Source organism: Poromitra crassiceps (assembly GCF_964638095.1).
Source record: "Poromitra crassiceps genome assembly, chromosome: 8".
In the NCBI taxonomy this organism is placed as follows: Eukaryota; Metazoa; Chordata; class Actinopteri; order Beryciformes; family Melamphaidae; genus Poromitra; species Poromitra crassiceps.
Genome location: NC_139629.1, coordinates 32,096,786 through 32,110,783, shown reverse-complemented (window position 1 = coordinate 32,110,783; position 13,998 = coordinate 32,096,786). Strand labels below are relative to the sequence as shown.

General features: G+C 43.7%; 1 protein-coding gene across 1 annotated transcript in view; it reads right to left on the bottom strand.

Annotated features, from left to right (window-relative positions):
- The window catches only part of wdr7 (WD repeat domain 7), a 366,561-nt gene that overhangs the window by 309,990 nt on the left and 42,573 nt on the right, over nt 1–13,998 (bottom strand). Inside the window, exon 10 of the mRNA XM_083642120.1 lies at nt 1,095–1,242. Within this exon, the coding sequence (XP_083498246.1) occupies nt 1,095–1,242 (148 nt within the window). The remainder of the gene's footprint in view (nt 1–1,094; nt 1,243–13,998) is intronic.

Below are 13,998 nucleotides of genomic sequence, written 5' to 3'. Positions count from 1 at the left end.
CCTCAGTGCAGTCATCCACACAGTCAGTGCCAGGGATGCAAACTCACCAGGGGTTAAAAAGATAAAGAGTTAAAGACACCGATCTGTAACTGGCATCGCGCAGCGTACCGCGAGAGCTCGTGTTTTGACGTAGATTTGGTGCATTCATTCAGTTTGACTCAGTTGCGGTGACAAGTCGTTAAGTGTGTGATCCCCAGTTTATTACAGGCGTCACAAACTAATGTGCAGAAACCAGTGGATTAGTTTGTTCATAATCTGGATTTTAAAAGCTGTGTGGTGTATCCCCAGCCTTACCTGCTGTGTGGAGGCAGCAGATCACATATGTTTTAGGTACTACTATTTTATTTTTTTTAGCTGCCTTATTTTCACTAAGCCCAGGCGTAACTCTTACGCCTTGTCAGGAGGAGGCGTAGCGCCTGCCTGTAACAGAGATCTCCGTCAGCGGAGACCTTTTTGAGTCCTTACCGTCATCGTCACCATCATCATCGTAACGTCGCCATCGAAGCATGATGTTAGATTATAACAAACTAGTTGTGTGGCTTAGCCTTCCCAAATGTTGACGTTAGTTTTTTTGAATTTAATACATAGAATTGGGAATGTTACATTCAATTTCATTCAGACTGCTTGGCACTAATCGCCGCCGCCATTTTCCCCCGGGGAGGGAGGGTGTCGTGACGCACATACAGTAGTGGGTGACGGCGCGAGGCACATTTTTGGGCCAATGGGGGCACATTCCCCGGCAATTCACATGGACGCGCATTGCTACGACCAGCGTAGTTAAGACCAGATGTAAGCCCTATTGGTGCAACAGGCGTAAGTCCACTCTAAAGACTGGTCTTAACTAAGACCGACGTAGGAGTTACGACCAGGCGTAGTTAAGACCACTTGGTGCAACTGGCCCCTGGCGTTTAGCACTCTTGGCGGCTAATGTTTTTGGGCGGAGCGCTCTGGGTGCCTCAAGCAGAAAAAGTTCATCAATGCTAGTCAATGTCACTTTTCCTGTGGACACGGTCCCTTTGAGGCATCAGATCAGATCCTCCATAATTACAAAATGCTCCTGTTCTCTCCAGCCTCCCCCTCCCCTCCCTCCCTACCTGTGGCTGAGGCCAGCGGCTGCAGGGGCGATGTGTCCGGGATGCTCCATAGGGACAGCCTGCCCGCAGAGTCTCCCTGGATCAGCAGCTTGTGGAAGGGCTCCCGTCGTCCGTAGAAGAAGCGCGTCACCGGAGGACAGATCAGGAGCTGGAGGCAGGCCACAGACACTCGTCAGCACCCCCCACAGGCCACAACACACCATGACCCCAAAACCTACTGAAGCAAGCCCCACATCTCTCTACACACACCCGGAGAAGCGTTGTTGTTTTGTGCTTCATTAGGTTTTTGTTTTTCCTGATTTTTCGCCCCAATCCGATACCCCCCCCCTTCCCAACAGGTGCCCCGACCGACCAGAGGAGGCACTAGTGCAGCGACCAGGACTCAGCCAATTGTGTCTGTAGAAACGTCTGACCAAGCCGGAAGTACCGGCGCTGATGGCAATTGAACCCGGGTCTCCACGGCGTGATGGTAGGCGAGTGCTTTTACCTCTACATTAGACGCCCGTGGTTTGTTAGTTTTAACACCGTTGGCACAATAGCCTGACATTTTGGATTTAATTACAGTAGCTTATCCGTGTGATGGCCACACGGTTCTTTGGACTGAGCGTAGTCTTTGGCCGATATGAAACTGAAATGTCTGGTTTGGCTCTCAGGTAGTCACCGTACAAACAACCGCAACACACAGCAAACTGAAGAGAATGAAACCAAGAACTTCAGTTTCACCTGCACAACCGACTCCTCTAACGGCTAAGGAACCATGTAAAATAAATCGAACCAAAAACAGGTATTATTGATTCACTCTAACATGCAATTATATTGAAATGATTCTTGACAGTACTGTGTCGATACTGGGGCTGGCAATCAGGTGAGGGTGGACAGAAGCACTGTGCAGCCACAGTGACGAGGGCAGAGAACCTGACTTAGAGCTGTAGCCGGTGTAGAAGTCCCCATTTCTCCACTGGCTACGGAGTCATGGACAAATTCAAGAGCCAGTCGTGTCAAGTCTATCTCTCTGGATAGAGCCTAGATGAGAGCCTAGAGATGTATGAGGAAACTTACCAGCAATAGACTGTGTCAAATCAGCCAGAGCTAGGGGCTCGGCCAGGGGAAGAAAATAAGCTTACGGCTTGTGTTTCACTAGCCACTTTACCAGCCAACAGGTCTTATAGAGTAGAACTGCAGATGATTGCTTACCTAGCTGTTCAGTCGTGGCCTGGGCTTGAATTTCTAGGTCCAATCAAAAGTCAAACTTCAGCCCCCAAATTCTGTCTTTTCCTGATGAAATGACCTATCCAGCCTCTTCCTCCTCCTCCTACACTCAACCCCTACCGCTCTAATTACAATGATACATAATTTCCATGCTGTGAACAACTTTGATCGCTTCATGATCAGTCCAGGGGTTACTGAGGAGAGGAATGGTGGAGATGATCAGTCCAGGGGTTACTGAGGAGAGGAATGGTGGAGGATGATCAGTCCAGGGGTTACTGAGGAGAGGAATGGTGGAGGATGATCAGTCCAGGGGTTACTGAGGAGAGGAATGGTGGAGGATGATCAGTCCAGGGGTTACTGAGGAGAGGAATGGTGGAGGATGATCAGTCCAGGGGTTACTGAGGAGAGGAATGGTGGAGATGATCAGTCCAGGGGTTACTGAGAGGAATGGTGGAGATGGGAGCGGAGTAGCATAGATTTCTTGCTCTCAAAGGGACGATCTACCCCAAAACAGAATCCTCTGGTCTTAGTCCTGTGACCTGAGACACTTGACCTGAAACCCAACAGCCACAATCTCAGAACCCATCGTCTATCGGTCTGACAACGATTAGACTCTGGGGGCGACAGCAAATATTTCAGGGTTTCCAGTGTAGCCAGCGGACATCCGGGCCAAGACTTCCTCTTCCATGCGCCGGTCATCGTTTACAATCCAATTAGCAACTTGAGATGCGAGAATGTGTTGGAGTTGAGAGACGATGTCTCATATGCAGATATCCGTGTAGAGATTAGCCCAAATGTCGTCCGGACTTAAAACACGTACAAAAAGTATCAATGTTTGCGTATTGTGTGGAGAAATGTTTGACTCCAGTGCAGCTCAAGTTGCTAATCGAACTGTAAACAATGACCCACGCACAGAAGAGGAAGTCTTGGCTTGGATGTCAGCTGGCTGCACCGGGCTGAAACACCGAAATATTAGCCGTCACCCCCGGAGTCTAATCCCTGTCAGACTTGGTCATCTTACCTTTATGTGACGAGAAGATTCACAGAAAACAACTCTGGATTACTCAAATGTGTACAGTAGACAGGAGAGGTATGTACCAGAGGCACAGAGATGTTCTGTTGGTTCTCATATCCTAACGTGTGTAAGTTGACCAACCAGACAATTTGCCAAAGAAGTTGGAGCAGTACTTTAATGAAAGCCTTCAGGAGGGCATGGCTACACAGAAGGTTGAAGGAGGCCGTTGGCGGGTGGAGCGGCTGTGGGGATACATCACAGTAAGAACGATGGATGGGATGAGAGCTAGTGAACCCCGGGGGGGGCGGGAGAGTGGGCAACTGCCTCCTTCACAGAGGGTTATTTAAGCAGGGAATGGTTGCAGGGTCCAGTGTGTATACCACGACTGCTTCTTTCAGATTGTCTCAGAGAGCTTATTATGCAAAGTGCCACCAAAAGAGCTTTTTCACACGCGCGCGCGCACACGCACGCACACACACGCGCGTACGCACGCACGCGCGCACACACACACACACACACACACAAAAACACACACACACACACACACAAAACCACATCTTGATATAAGATGTGAATAAAAAAGTGAATCAAGCATCAGAGCGCCTCAGAGCGAGCGTGAAAAGACAGAGTCCAGACCTGGATCAAATTCTGCTTGCGGACATTTATCTGTGTTTGTTTTGATCGGCTTGGTGCACTAGATGGGTGGGGTTTGCCACACATAGTGTAGGACAATGCACAGAGTACTAGACAATTACAGAAAACTTCACCCGGCGTGGTACTCCAAGAATGTTGAAACAAACGCCATTTATAAAAAAAATACATATATATCATTTGACCAAGATCTGATGGAGACAAGATCAACACCATTTCCTCTTGGAAAAGTAGATCGTCATCTGATTTTAACTGAAAATAAAAATACCTGTGTGATATTGCTCTCTTTTCCCTTGAGCATTATACTAAGAACCAATGTTTACTGGCACTAAATGGCTGAATTGATATTTTGCATGCCAGCTGGTTATTCCTCTTCACCTGACACTGCAGCAAACACTTTCTACATTTCTACTCTAGGGATGGGTATCGTTAACATTTAATCAATACAGATACTGCTTATCAATACTCTTATTGATACTACTCTCCATAATTTGGTGCAGAAAATAAAGACATAACATAAAAAGATGTGAAAAGATTCAACTTATGTTATTACTTGTCTTCTTCTTCTTCTACTTTGCAGAAATAGGTTTCCTTATGAGCAGAAGGAATTGCTACCCCTGATGTGCTTTAATGCTGCTTCACTAGCAGAAGCTAAACTTCATCAGACTTTTGGTTGCAGTTATTTTGAATCCAAGGATCCATCTCTCAACGTGAAGGTCTCTGCCTTCGTCCTACGTCTCCAGGCGAGGCGGTGCTGTGCTCCTCCCCAGAGTTCAGGGTGAGCGCATAAAAACCGATAGCAGCACAGTTTTTCTAGGAGCTTCTCAATATTTCCGTACGATCAGTCAGGAACCGGTACCAATTTACCAGTACCGGTTGTCGATACCCATCCCTATTCTGCACTCCTTCGGTTTCCCGAAGAGCAGTGTGACCGGAGCCTGGTGAAGAGAAGTAACCAAATGCGATCCAAATACAATCCTAAATGTCATGTTTCCCCTTTGATTTCGGACAGTGTCTCTTGGTTTGTCATGGTCTCCAGAGTCACAGGGTCATTCTGGGGTCAAAAAGCAGCTTGGGGACTTTGCATGCATCTTCATCCAGCGTGAAGACAGATGAGGGAGGATAATGGAGCTTTTGGAGCTGGACAGGAGTTTGGGTTTAGTGGGAAGACAGCATGGAACCAGGCGAGGCAGAGTGAGTGGGGAAAGTGTCCGCCAGCCGATCAGGAGGGAGGGAGAGAACCGAGCGAGAGGAGCACACAGAGCGGACAGCGCACATTATATTAAACAGTAAATACTATTACAATTAGAAAGTGCAATGCCACACACAGCTGAACAGGCATTTCTTTTCAAGTCTTTTTCACTCTTTTTTCTTTTACCCTCTCTTTCGAGGTGGAAACTTAAATCTCCGGTCTAATCTTTGCTGTGCTGTGCTGTGTCTCACAGTGGTGAAAAAACACCCCAACCTCACCTCTGGGATTTATAAACCATCTCGTCTTCCTGAAGAGGATTACATTAGATCATTTGGAGATGCTAAAATTTTTGATTTTTTTTGTGATTTTTGTTATGCAAAATGTATGAACTATATTTGCAAATTTAAGCTCTAACAAACTGCACAAATATTTCCTATACAGAGGTTAAATAATTTGGTATAATATTGTTAACCGTGCAAACACAAATACTGACTGATTGTGTATCAGGTAAATTAGCAGCATTAGTCATACAGTAATAGCACAGACTTCCAGGAGCAGGGTTTCCGTTGTCCTGTAAGTGCAGGACATTGTCCTGTAAAATTCATCAAAGTCCATTCATTTAAAATCTGCAGGACACCATGTCCTGTAAATTATCTCCTGACGCAATTAATTAATGTTATTAAAATGGGCTGCACACACATTCACAGTCACACACACATCCTTCTATTAAATAAATTAATATCATTCATGTTTTAATGACTGTGTAGTAGGCTAGGATGGTGAATGAAACAACATTTAAAATTTGGCTACATTTATTTATCGCACGCGCACTGATTGAATGCAGGAGGCGGCCGTAGGCTACTGCCAACGTGCTACGACAAGCGAGCAAGAGAGACATGTCAACACAATCAAGCCTTCAACAGTTTTCCAAGAAAGCGAGCAGCAGCAGGTCTAATCATGACAATGACGACAATGAAAATCAGTCTGAAACTGAAGATGATAGGCTAATTGAGTCTTATTGGCCTGGTTTATATAAAATACATTTTAAATAGAAAATATAAATCTACATGCCTAATTATGTCATTCTTTATATAGCGTAAGCCTATATCAATTGTTTGTTTTTAAGCTCAGTAAACACAGATTGAATGTGTCCGGAATTTATCCCACTTGTCCCCTTATTTGAAATCTTGCAGGACACCTTGACCTGCAAGCTGACCTGCACCTGTTTTTCCTAGTGGAAACACTGCCCAGGAACATTACATCCAGAGGCCAAGTACAAGCAAACATCCCTTGGGTTTAAATGTAGTATGGAATTCATAATTCAACCATTGATGATGTTTCTGTGACCTTAAATTGAAATGTTAGTATGGAAGTTTAGAATGGGTCTATGAGAAACTGCCTCTCTGTCCATCTAACCAGGTCCAGAGACCTGAATAAATGTTAGTATGGAAGTTTAGAATGGGTCTATGAGAAACTGCCTCTCTGTCCATCTAACCAGGTCCAGAGACCTGAATAAATGTTAGTATGGAAGTTTAGAATGGGTCTATGAGAAACTGCCTCTCTGTCTATCTAACCAGGTCCAGAGACCTGAATAAATGTTAGTATGGAAGTTTAGAATGGGTCTATGAGAAACTGCCTGTCTGTCTATCTAACCAGGTCCAGAGTGCGTGAGCCGCTGAGTAGAACTGGTGTGCTCCTCTCCTCTCCTCCAGTTTTCACTTCCTGGCCACAGATTATCTTAGTATTTGATAACACACACACTTGTCATATTCACATGTTTTCCATCTATGATCTGAACTCTTTAGCTCATTGGAGACTTTGGCCCAATCCCAATTCTTTTCTTAACCCTCAATATTAACCCTCCAGCTCAACCCTCAATCTTAGTAGCCCTGTGTTAAGGGCTATCTTGCGACTTTAAAATGGGACAGCCCTTAAAGGCAGATACGTCTTCAGACTGTGGGGGGCAGCAATATGCCAAAGCTCCGTCCAGTCTGTCAATTCAAAAGGAGAGGAAAAAAGCATCCATACAAATATTTCCTTGATAATATAGATGTAGAAATTACGATAACCATTGCATTAGCTTAGTTTAATGTCATTTTATGGATTTCCGTTTTGGAATCCTAACAACAATTGTTGTTGCTAACTATCGATAGTCAGTAGCCGTGCTGGTCAAGCCATATTATTATTATTATATTATAACATTGTTAACGTTGTTACGAAATGCCATAATTCTCGGTGGTAATGTCGTTGTTGAGTTGTTTTTATCAAGATACAGCCTACGTGTAATGCAACGCACCACAAAACAAGTGGGGCTAGAATGACCGTGCTTTCCGACGTGAGGGCCTCACGTCGGAAAGCACGGTCATTCTAGCACCCACTCGTTAGCAGCAACATTGTTGTTAGGATTCCAAAACGGAAATCCATAAAATGACATTAAACTAAGCTAATACAATGGTTATCGTAATTTTTACATCGCTATTAACAAGGAAATACTTGACTTTGTCGGGCTACTTTTTTCCTCCGTTCGCCGCCATCTTCCATCTGAATGGATCTAGCTGATGACACGCAAGGGATTCTGGGATCGCACTCACCACCAAGTGTGGTCGTGGAAAATCTCAAAACTGAGTGCCGTAGAGCCCTCAAACTCGACCCTTAACTTAACAAAGTGAGAATCGGGACAGCACTAGCACTTCGCGGGAGTGCGCATTTTTGAGACTGAGGGTTAAGATTGAGGGTTAAGATAGGAATTGGGATTGGGCCTTTTACTGAACTCCAATGTAACTTTAAAGACGGCAAAATAAACATTTTGCTTTCAGTAGACGTTGCATCAAATTCCAATCTAGACATTTTGCGTGCTTCGTTTGATTCATTTAGGGAAGCCAAATTACACCCATGTTTTTAGAATCCTCCAGTACTTTTAAATAATCCATTTCATATTATTCCTTATGAACATGTTTGATTTTGTGACTTGGGCCAGGAAGTGCAAACCTTCCTCTCCCTGCCTTTTGTTTCCTGTGTTTTTTCTTTTCTTTTTTATTCTGGGTCTTACTGGCGCCTCTAGAGGCCGGTGGCGGTATTGCAGCTCTGGGGTGTAAAGCTTCAAGTCGCACCCGATGGCAGGGAGCCACATCACCTCCACAATATCCTCCTCCTCACCTCCGACCCCCTCCATCTGAGAGGAGCGCAGGGGAGGGAGGGGGGAGGTCAGCATCAGCAGACAGGACAAAAAAGGAACATCAACACAAAGGCACAGACAACAAATTAATCAAATTAATCAAATGAATACCTAAAAGACAACACATTAATACACAAAATACTGAAAGTCCTCAACAGAAAGAAAAAAAACACTGAGGGTTCGTATCAGAGACATGGATTAAGCCTGGTGCCACAGTTGGGCACAGGGCCAGTTGTTCTCAACATGGGGTCCAGGGCCCACCAAGGGTCCTTTGATGCCGCTTTCAGACAGACACGGTTCTGGTTCTGGCTCTGGCTCCGTTCTGGAGTCTCAGAACCTTGGTGCTTTCTGGCGAACCAGTCCGCGTTCACACCAGTTTAAGCGGAACCAAAGTGGGAGGACATTATTCGGTAGTCCTTCTTCAGTTTTTTAAGTTTATTATTTGGTTTGGCGTTCGAGTGAACCCAGCCTTGGCCATCTCTTCCGCAAGTTCGGCATACGACTTTCTCTTTCTTGTACTGCTTTCTAGCTTTTCTTGAAATTCGGTAGATGCCCCAGATCGCCACTAAACATTTGGTTTCCTCAGCAAATTATTTTTCTCCATGTTGTCGCTGCCTTCTTCTCCTTCCTGCTCGTTTTCACAGCCTAGAATGAGACACGCCCACTGATGATGTCACGGAAAAAACAACTATTTTTTGGTTCCGCTGAGAACCAACTTTTCAGGTTCCGAACCAATAATTTTTTCGGTGTGAACGCGCCGGCCCGCTCAAATTTGGGTTCGGGAACCGGATCACGGCACGGAGCCCTGCCGGTGTGAAAGCCCTATGAGTGGTTCCAGGGTGTCCCCCAGCAAAAACCTCAGCATTATCTCATTTAGAAGAAGTGAACTCAATGTGAAAATGTACAAGAATGAACCTAACTGAATTCGAAAATAAAGAGGCTGGTCTTCTACCTGCTCTATTTGTAAAGAGCCTTGAGATAACTTGATGATTTGGCGCTAGATAAGCATAAAGGTGATTGTTTGATTGTCTTGATTGATTGATTGATTGATTGATTGATTGATTGATTGATTGGACAAAATCATGTCCGACTGTGACAATATACACATTGTAAGATTTGGGTGTGAGAGAGAAAATCTCAACTTTTGGCTGATTGCTGATGCAGATGCAGATATATGCGCAATTCTTTTTCAACCTATAATTTCAAAGAACATCAAGTCTCTCCTGTAGTGGAATAAACATATTATTATGCCTGCTCTTATTATGATGGCTCATTGGCACATGCAGACATAAATACGCTTTTCAAAATGTACACATAATAAAATGCATTAATACACAGGACAAGATGTTACTATCCGTTGTGCCAAAATCCAAGGAAAAACACACATAGGAGCCCAATCCAGATAAAAAAATATTAAAGTCTAATGGAAACAGAATTAAACGCAATTAAAACAGAATCAAACCGCCATTCTTATCAGCCTGACATATTTGTTACGGGCCGATGCCGATATGTATCTGCCGATCATGGCGATATCATGGGGCATCCCTACTTTGAATGACTTTGCCTCTGAGCAGTAGAGTAGCACCAGGCCTGATCCATGAGAGTGACTCGGCCCTGAACCAAACCAGACAGAGCAGCTCCAACACCAACACCAATCATCCGCTGTGCTGAGAAGGTGATCAGATGCAACCTGCCATCCCGTCAGGGCCTACTAGGGGTGTCACAATATATCGTCCCACGAAATTTCGCGATAGTAAAACGTCACGATATGTATCGTTGAGATGAAATCTCATATCGCAAAAAAAAAAAAAAAAAAAAAAAAAAAAATTCAAAAAATAGACTAAGAAACGTCTTTGTTTGTTGAAGTTCAATGTGTGGAAAGTAGTTCAGTTGAACAAGTCTCTGAAGAGACACATGAGAAGTTATACAGGAGAGAAACCATTCAATTGAGTTTCTGGCAAAACTGTTTACTTGACAGGAAAAACTGAAGATGCATAAAAAATAGATTAAGAAAAGTCTTGTTGTTTGAGTTTGAAGAAAAACTGAAGATGCATAATGAGAATTTATACTGCTGAGAAACCTTTTAGTTCAAAGTAAATCTAAGTGACGGTGTAACTCATTCTATTTCAAGATAAGCCTTATCTCCAATCTCATGTTTTTTCTAGTTGTTATTGTAATAACAATTTCCCACAACAGCATGTTTTGTATTTGTGCATTTCAAATAAAATACTACTTTTCCAGTCATATATTGTCATTATTCAAGTTTAAAAAAATATTGTTAAAATCGTATCGTATCGTATCGTTATCGTGAACCCAGTATCGTGATACGTATCGTATCGTGAACTGAGTGTATCGTGACACCCCTAGGGCCTACACATCGCCAGGATGCTGAAGCAGTCTTGTAAGATCATGGCCGACCCCTCCCACCACGGACACAAGCTCTGTGAAATGCTCCCCTCGGCAAGAGACTGAGGTCACAAGAACAGCTTCTTCCCAACTGCCATCAGCCTCATCAACAAAGCCCGAAAGCCCCCTCTACTAAGGACTTTACCAACCCCCCACCCCCCAAATACACCTTGAGCATAGCCGAATCCCCCCCCCCCCCCCCCCCCCCCACTGACTAGGGCTGTCAATCTTCCTCCATAATCCATCAATTTTCAACGATTTATTATTTGAATATTAGATTCGATATGTAGAGTACCGTAAATTTCGGACTATAAGCCGCTGCTTTTTCCCCGTTTTTTGGCCCTGCGGCTTATATAACGGTGCGGCTTATCTATGGATTTTTTCGGGGGGAAAAACAAAACAAAAAACGGAATTCTCTCTTTTTTAGCACTCTTTCTAACTATAAATCCACTTCTGTTTTAATTTCCTCTCTTGCCCTCTTTTCACCACACCGCGGACACTGTGTGCACTGTAAAAAAAAACACAGGTGGTGTTGTGTTATGTTGTTTTGTTGAAATGTTAATAAATGGGAGCTTCCTCAAACAGCCATCTCTTTCCCGACAATCCCCTCTGTGCATGAACCCTTACATATGGTAATTAAACATTAAAACACAATTAAAAAAAAAAAAACATTAAAACACCTGCGGCTTATAGTCCGGTGCGGCTTATATATGTAACAAACAGGCAATTTTGCTGCTGCGGCTTATACTCCGGTGCGGCTTATAGTGCGGAAATTACGGTATATGTGTATATACTGTATAAGTATGTAGGATCCAGTTTGTGGACGAAGGCTTTATACCCAGACCCCTGCATGATCTTAATGGGCCTCATGTCTTTGCAGGTAAACTGTGTCAGTTTGTCTGTAATCACCCCATGACAATTAGCTGCTAAGCCTTGTGATGAAGAAGGAGACAAAAAAGAGCTGATTGTGGCTTGTTTTAGCTGCAGTTCCTCTGATGCCACTTGTAGCTGCTAGCGTTAGTTTACCAGGGTGGAGCAGGTTGATCGTTGCCGAGTGAACATACTTTCGCCTATTCGGGTTCGCCTATTACTTGACCCTTTGATAATAAAAACAATAAATGAGAGAGAGTCAAGCTGTAGTTCTAGGAAGCGCTTCCACATTAATCTTCCAGCCACACGTCAACAGCGGATATCCCCAACACCTCCTGCCGACTGCAGGGACTCTCGAGGGATGGAGATATATATATATATATATATATATAATCACATTTTATTCAAATAGAATTATATTCGAATATCAAAATTTGTTGCAACAGCCCTACCACTGACATGAACCCCCCACATCATATGTCACTTTTTTACAGCAGCAGCTGGACTACACTCGCTACATTAAAGTATTATAGCTGCTCTCCTACCAGAACTTTTTACTCTATTATATTACTACATCATGCACTGCTTGGACTGTAAATTCATATTTAATGCCTCTTAAACACTCCTGTATTGTATATACCAGGCAGCACTTGAAATTCTGTGATTTGTCTTTTAGAGATGTTCTTTGTATCTTCTGAATATTGACTGCTACGCTACATACTTACATTAAAACCAATTATTTGTATCTTTGCATATTGTGACAATAAAAGTGATTCTGATTCATGCAGTGTCGGAATAGTATTTGTTTTTTTTACCTGACTGGGAAAATTCACGTGAACGCCCCCCTCAAGTCAGAACAACAATTCAGAAAGTCTATGGACATTTTTGCACATGACTTGCCGACTTGACGTCATACTGCCACGGTGCCACGGGTGAGCCAAGCCAGGCCCACCCAATCACAAGCCTTGTTTTTTCAAACAAGTGGGTTCAAAGCTGCTCATCCAATGAGCTGCTTTGCCCCCTCATCATCCAATGAGCTGCTTTGACCCCACATTTGTGGGATCCTCGGCCCTACCCACCTGCAGCGTCAGTGCCAGGGCCTAAAATTCGGCGCGGGATTGCCGGTTCCACGCATATTTTCTGCAAATCCCGCAGATTTGGAATTTATAATGTTGGGACAAGTCCCACAATTGTTTTTGCCCATGTCTATTATAGTTAAGCCGACGGTGCGGAACGAACGTTGAATACAGATGACTGGTCGGACACATTTACACAGCGGACTGTTAGTGAACGCGGTGTTATAGCCTCCCCGCTCTGCAAGTGTGACCAAACATACCCGCATTCACAGCACTTCATACTCCCAGAGTTGGCCTAATCCATATCAAAAACCCTCGTGCTTTACCCGAAATGAAACGTCCAGGGTTTGTGTCGGTCGGTGGCTCAAAAAACAACCGGCTAACGTTACGGCGGAGCTAACGTTAAATTGCGGGCAGGGTAAGTCCCTCTATAAACCATATCTGTGTCGTTTGATTTGATTGAAAAATGCTTCCACCTGATTAAAGAAAACATGAACGTGATATTGACTGTTCAGTCATGTAGCATGGTGTAGTTAGCTAATCTAGCTCTATTTTGGACCAAACAGGGACTTGAGCTATAGGGGACCTAGCTGCTAGACAGAGCCATGATCTGATTGGAGACCAATAATAAGGAAAACAAACACGCACATTTACATAAAAATATCAGTCAACATCAGATAATGTCTTTTCTTTAATCTGTTGGAAGCATTTTTCTATAAAAAGTGAAACGACACAGATAATGGTTGGGACTTTCCATGCCTGCCCATTCACATCTAGTTGCCCATTCACTTCAATAGAACTGTCCCCAATGCAAAATTCGGTTTAGTTGCCAGTAACATCACATGACAGTAAGAAAGGCAGATGTAGTGAGCAAAGATGGATGATTTAATATTCCATAGCTCTGACCTAACCAAATCTAACTGACATCACTATTGTGAACACAAAACAAAGAACACTTCTACTTCTGATATAATATGAGTGTTTTAGTAAAGTGTATCACTCAATACAAAAAATAAAGGCTTAGATAGAACTGGAAGCCTATGACTGCTTAGTCTGCAGATAAAACACAATGACAAAAGCCATAGTCATTTAGACTCAGGTGTGCATAAACTACAGGTTAAATATGCATTCAGCGATGTTTTTGTGTTAAAATAAGTGTTAAATGGCTCTATATTCTGACAGCAATCACTGAAATAGAGTGTTTGGTCAGTGACTTGAAACCCCCAACCCCCTGCTGTCTTCTACTGTATCTCTCTCCTGTAGTCCTGCAAGCAGGGCGAACGCATCTCCACAACCGAAAAATACATACA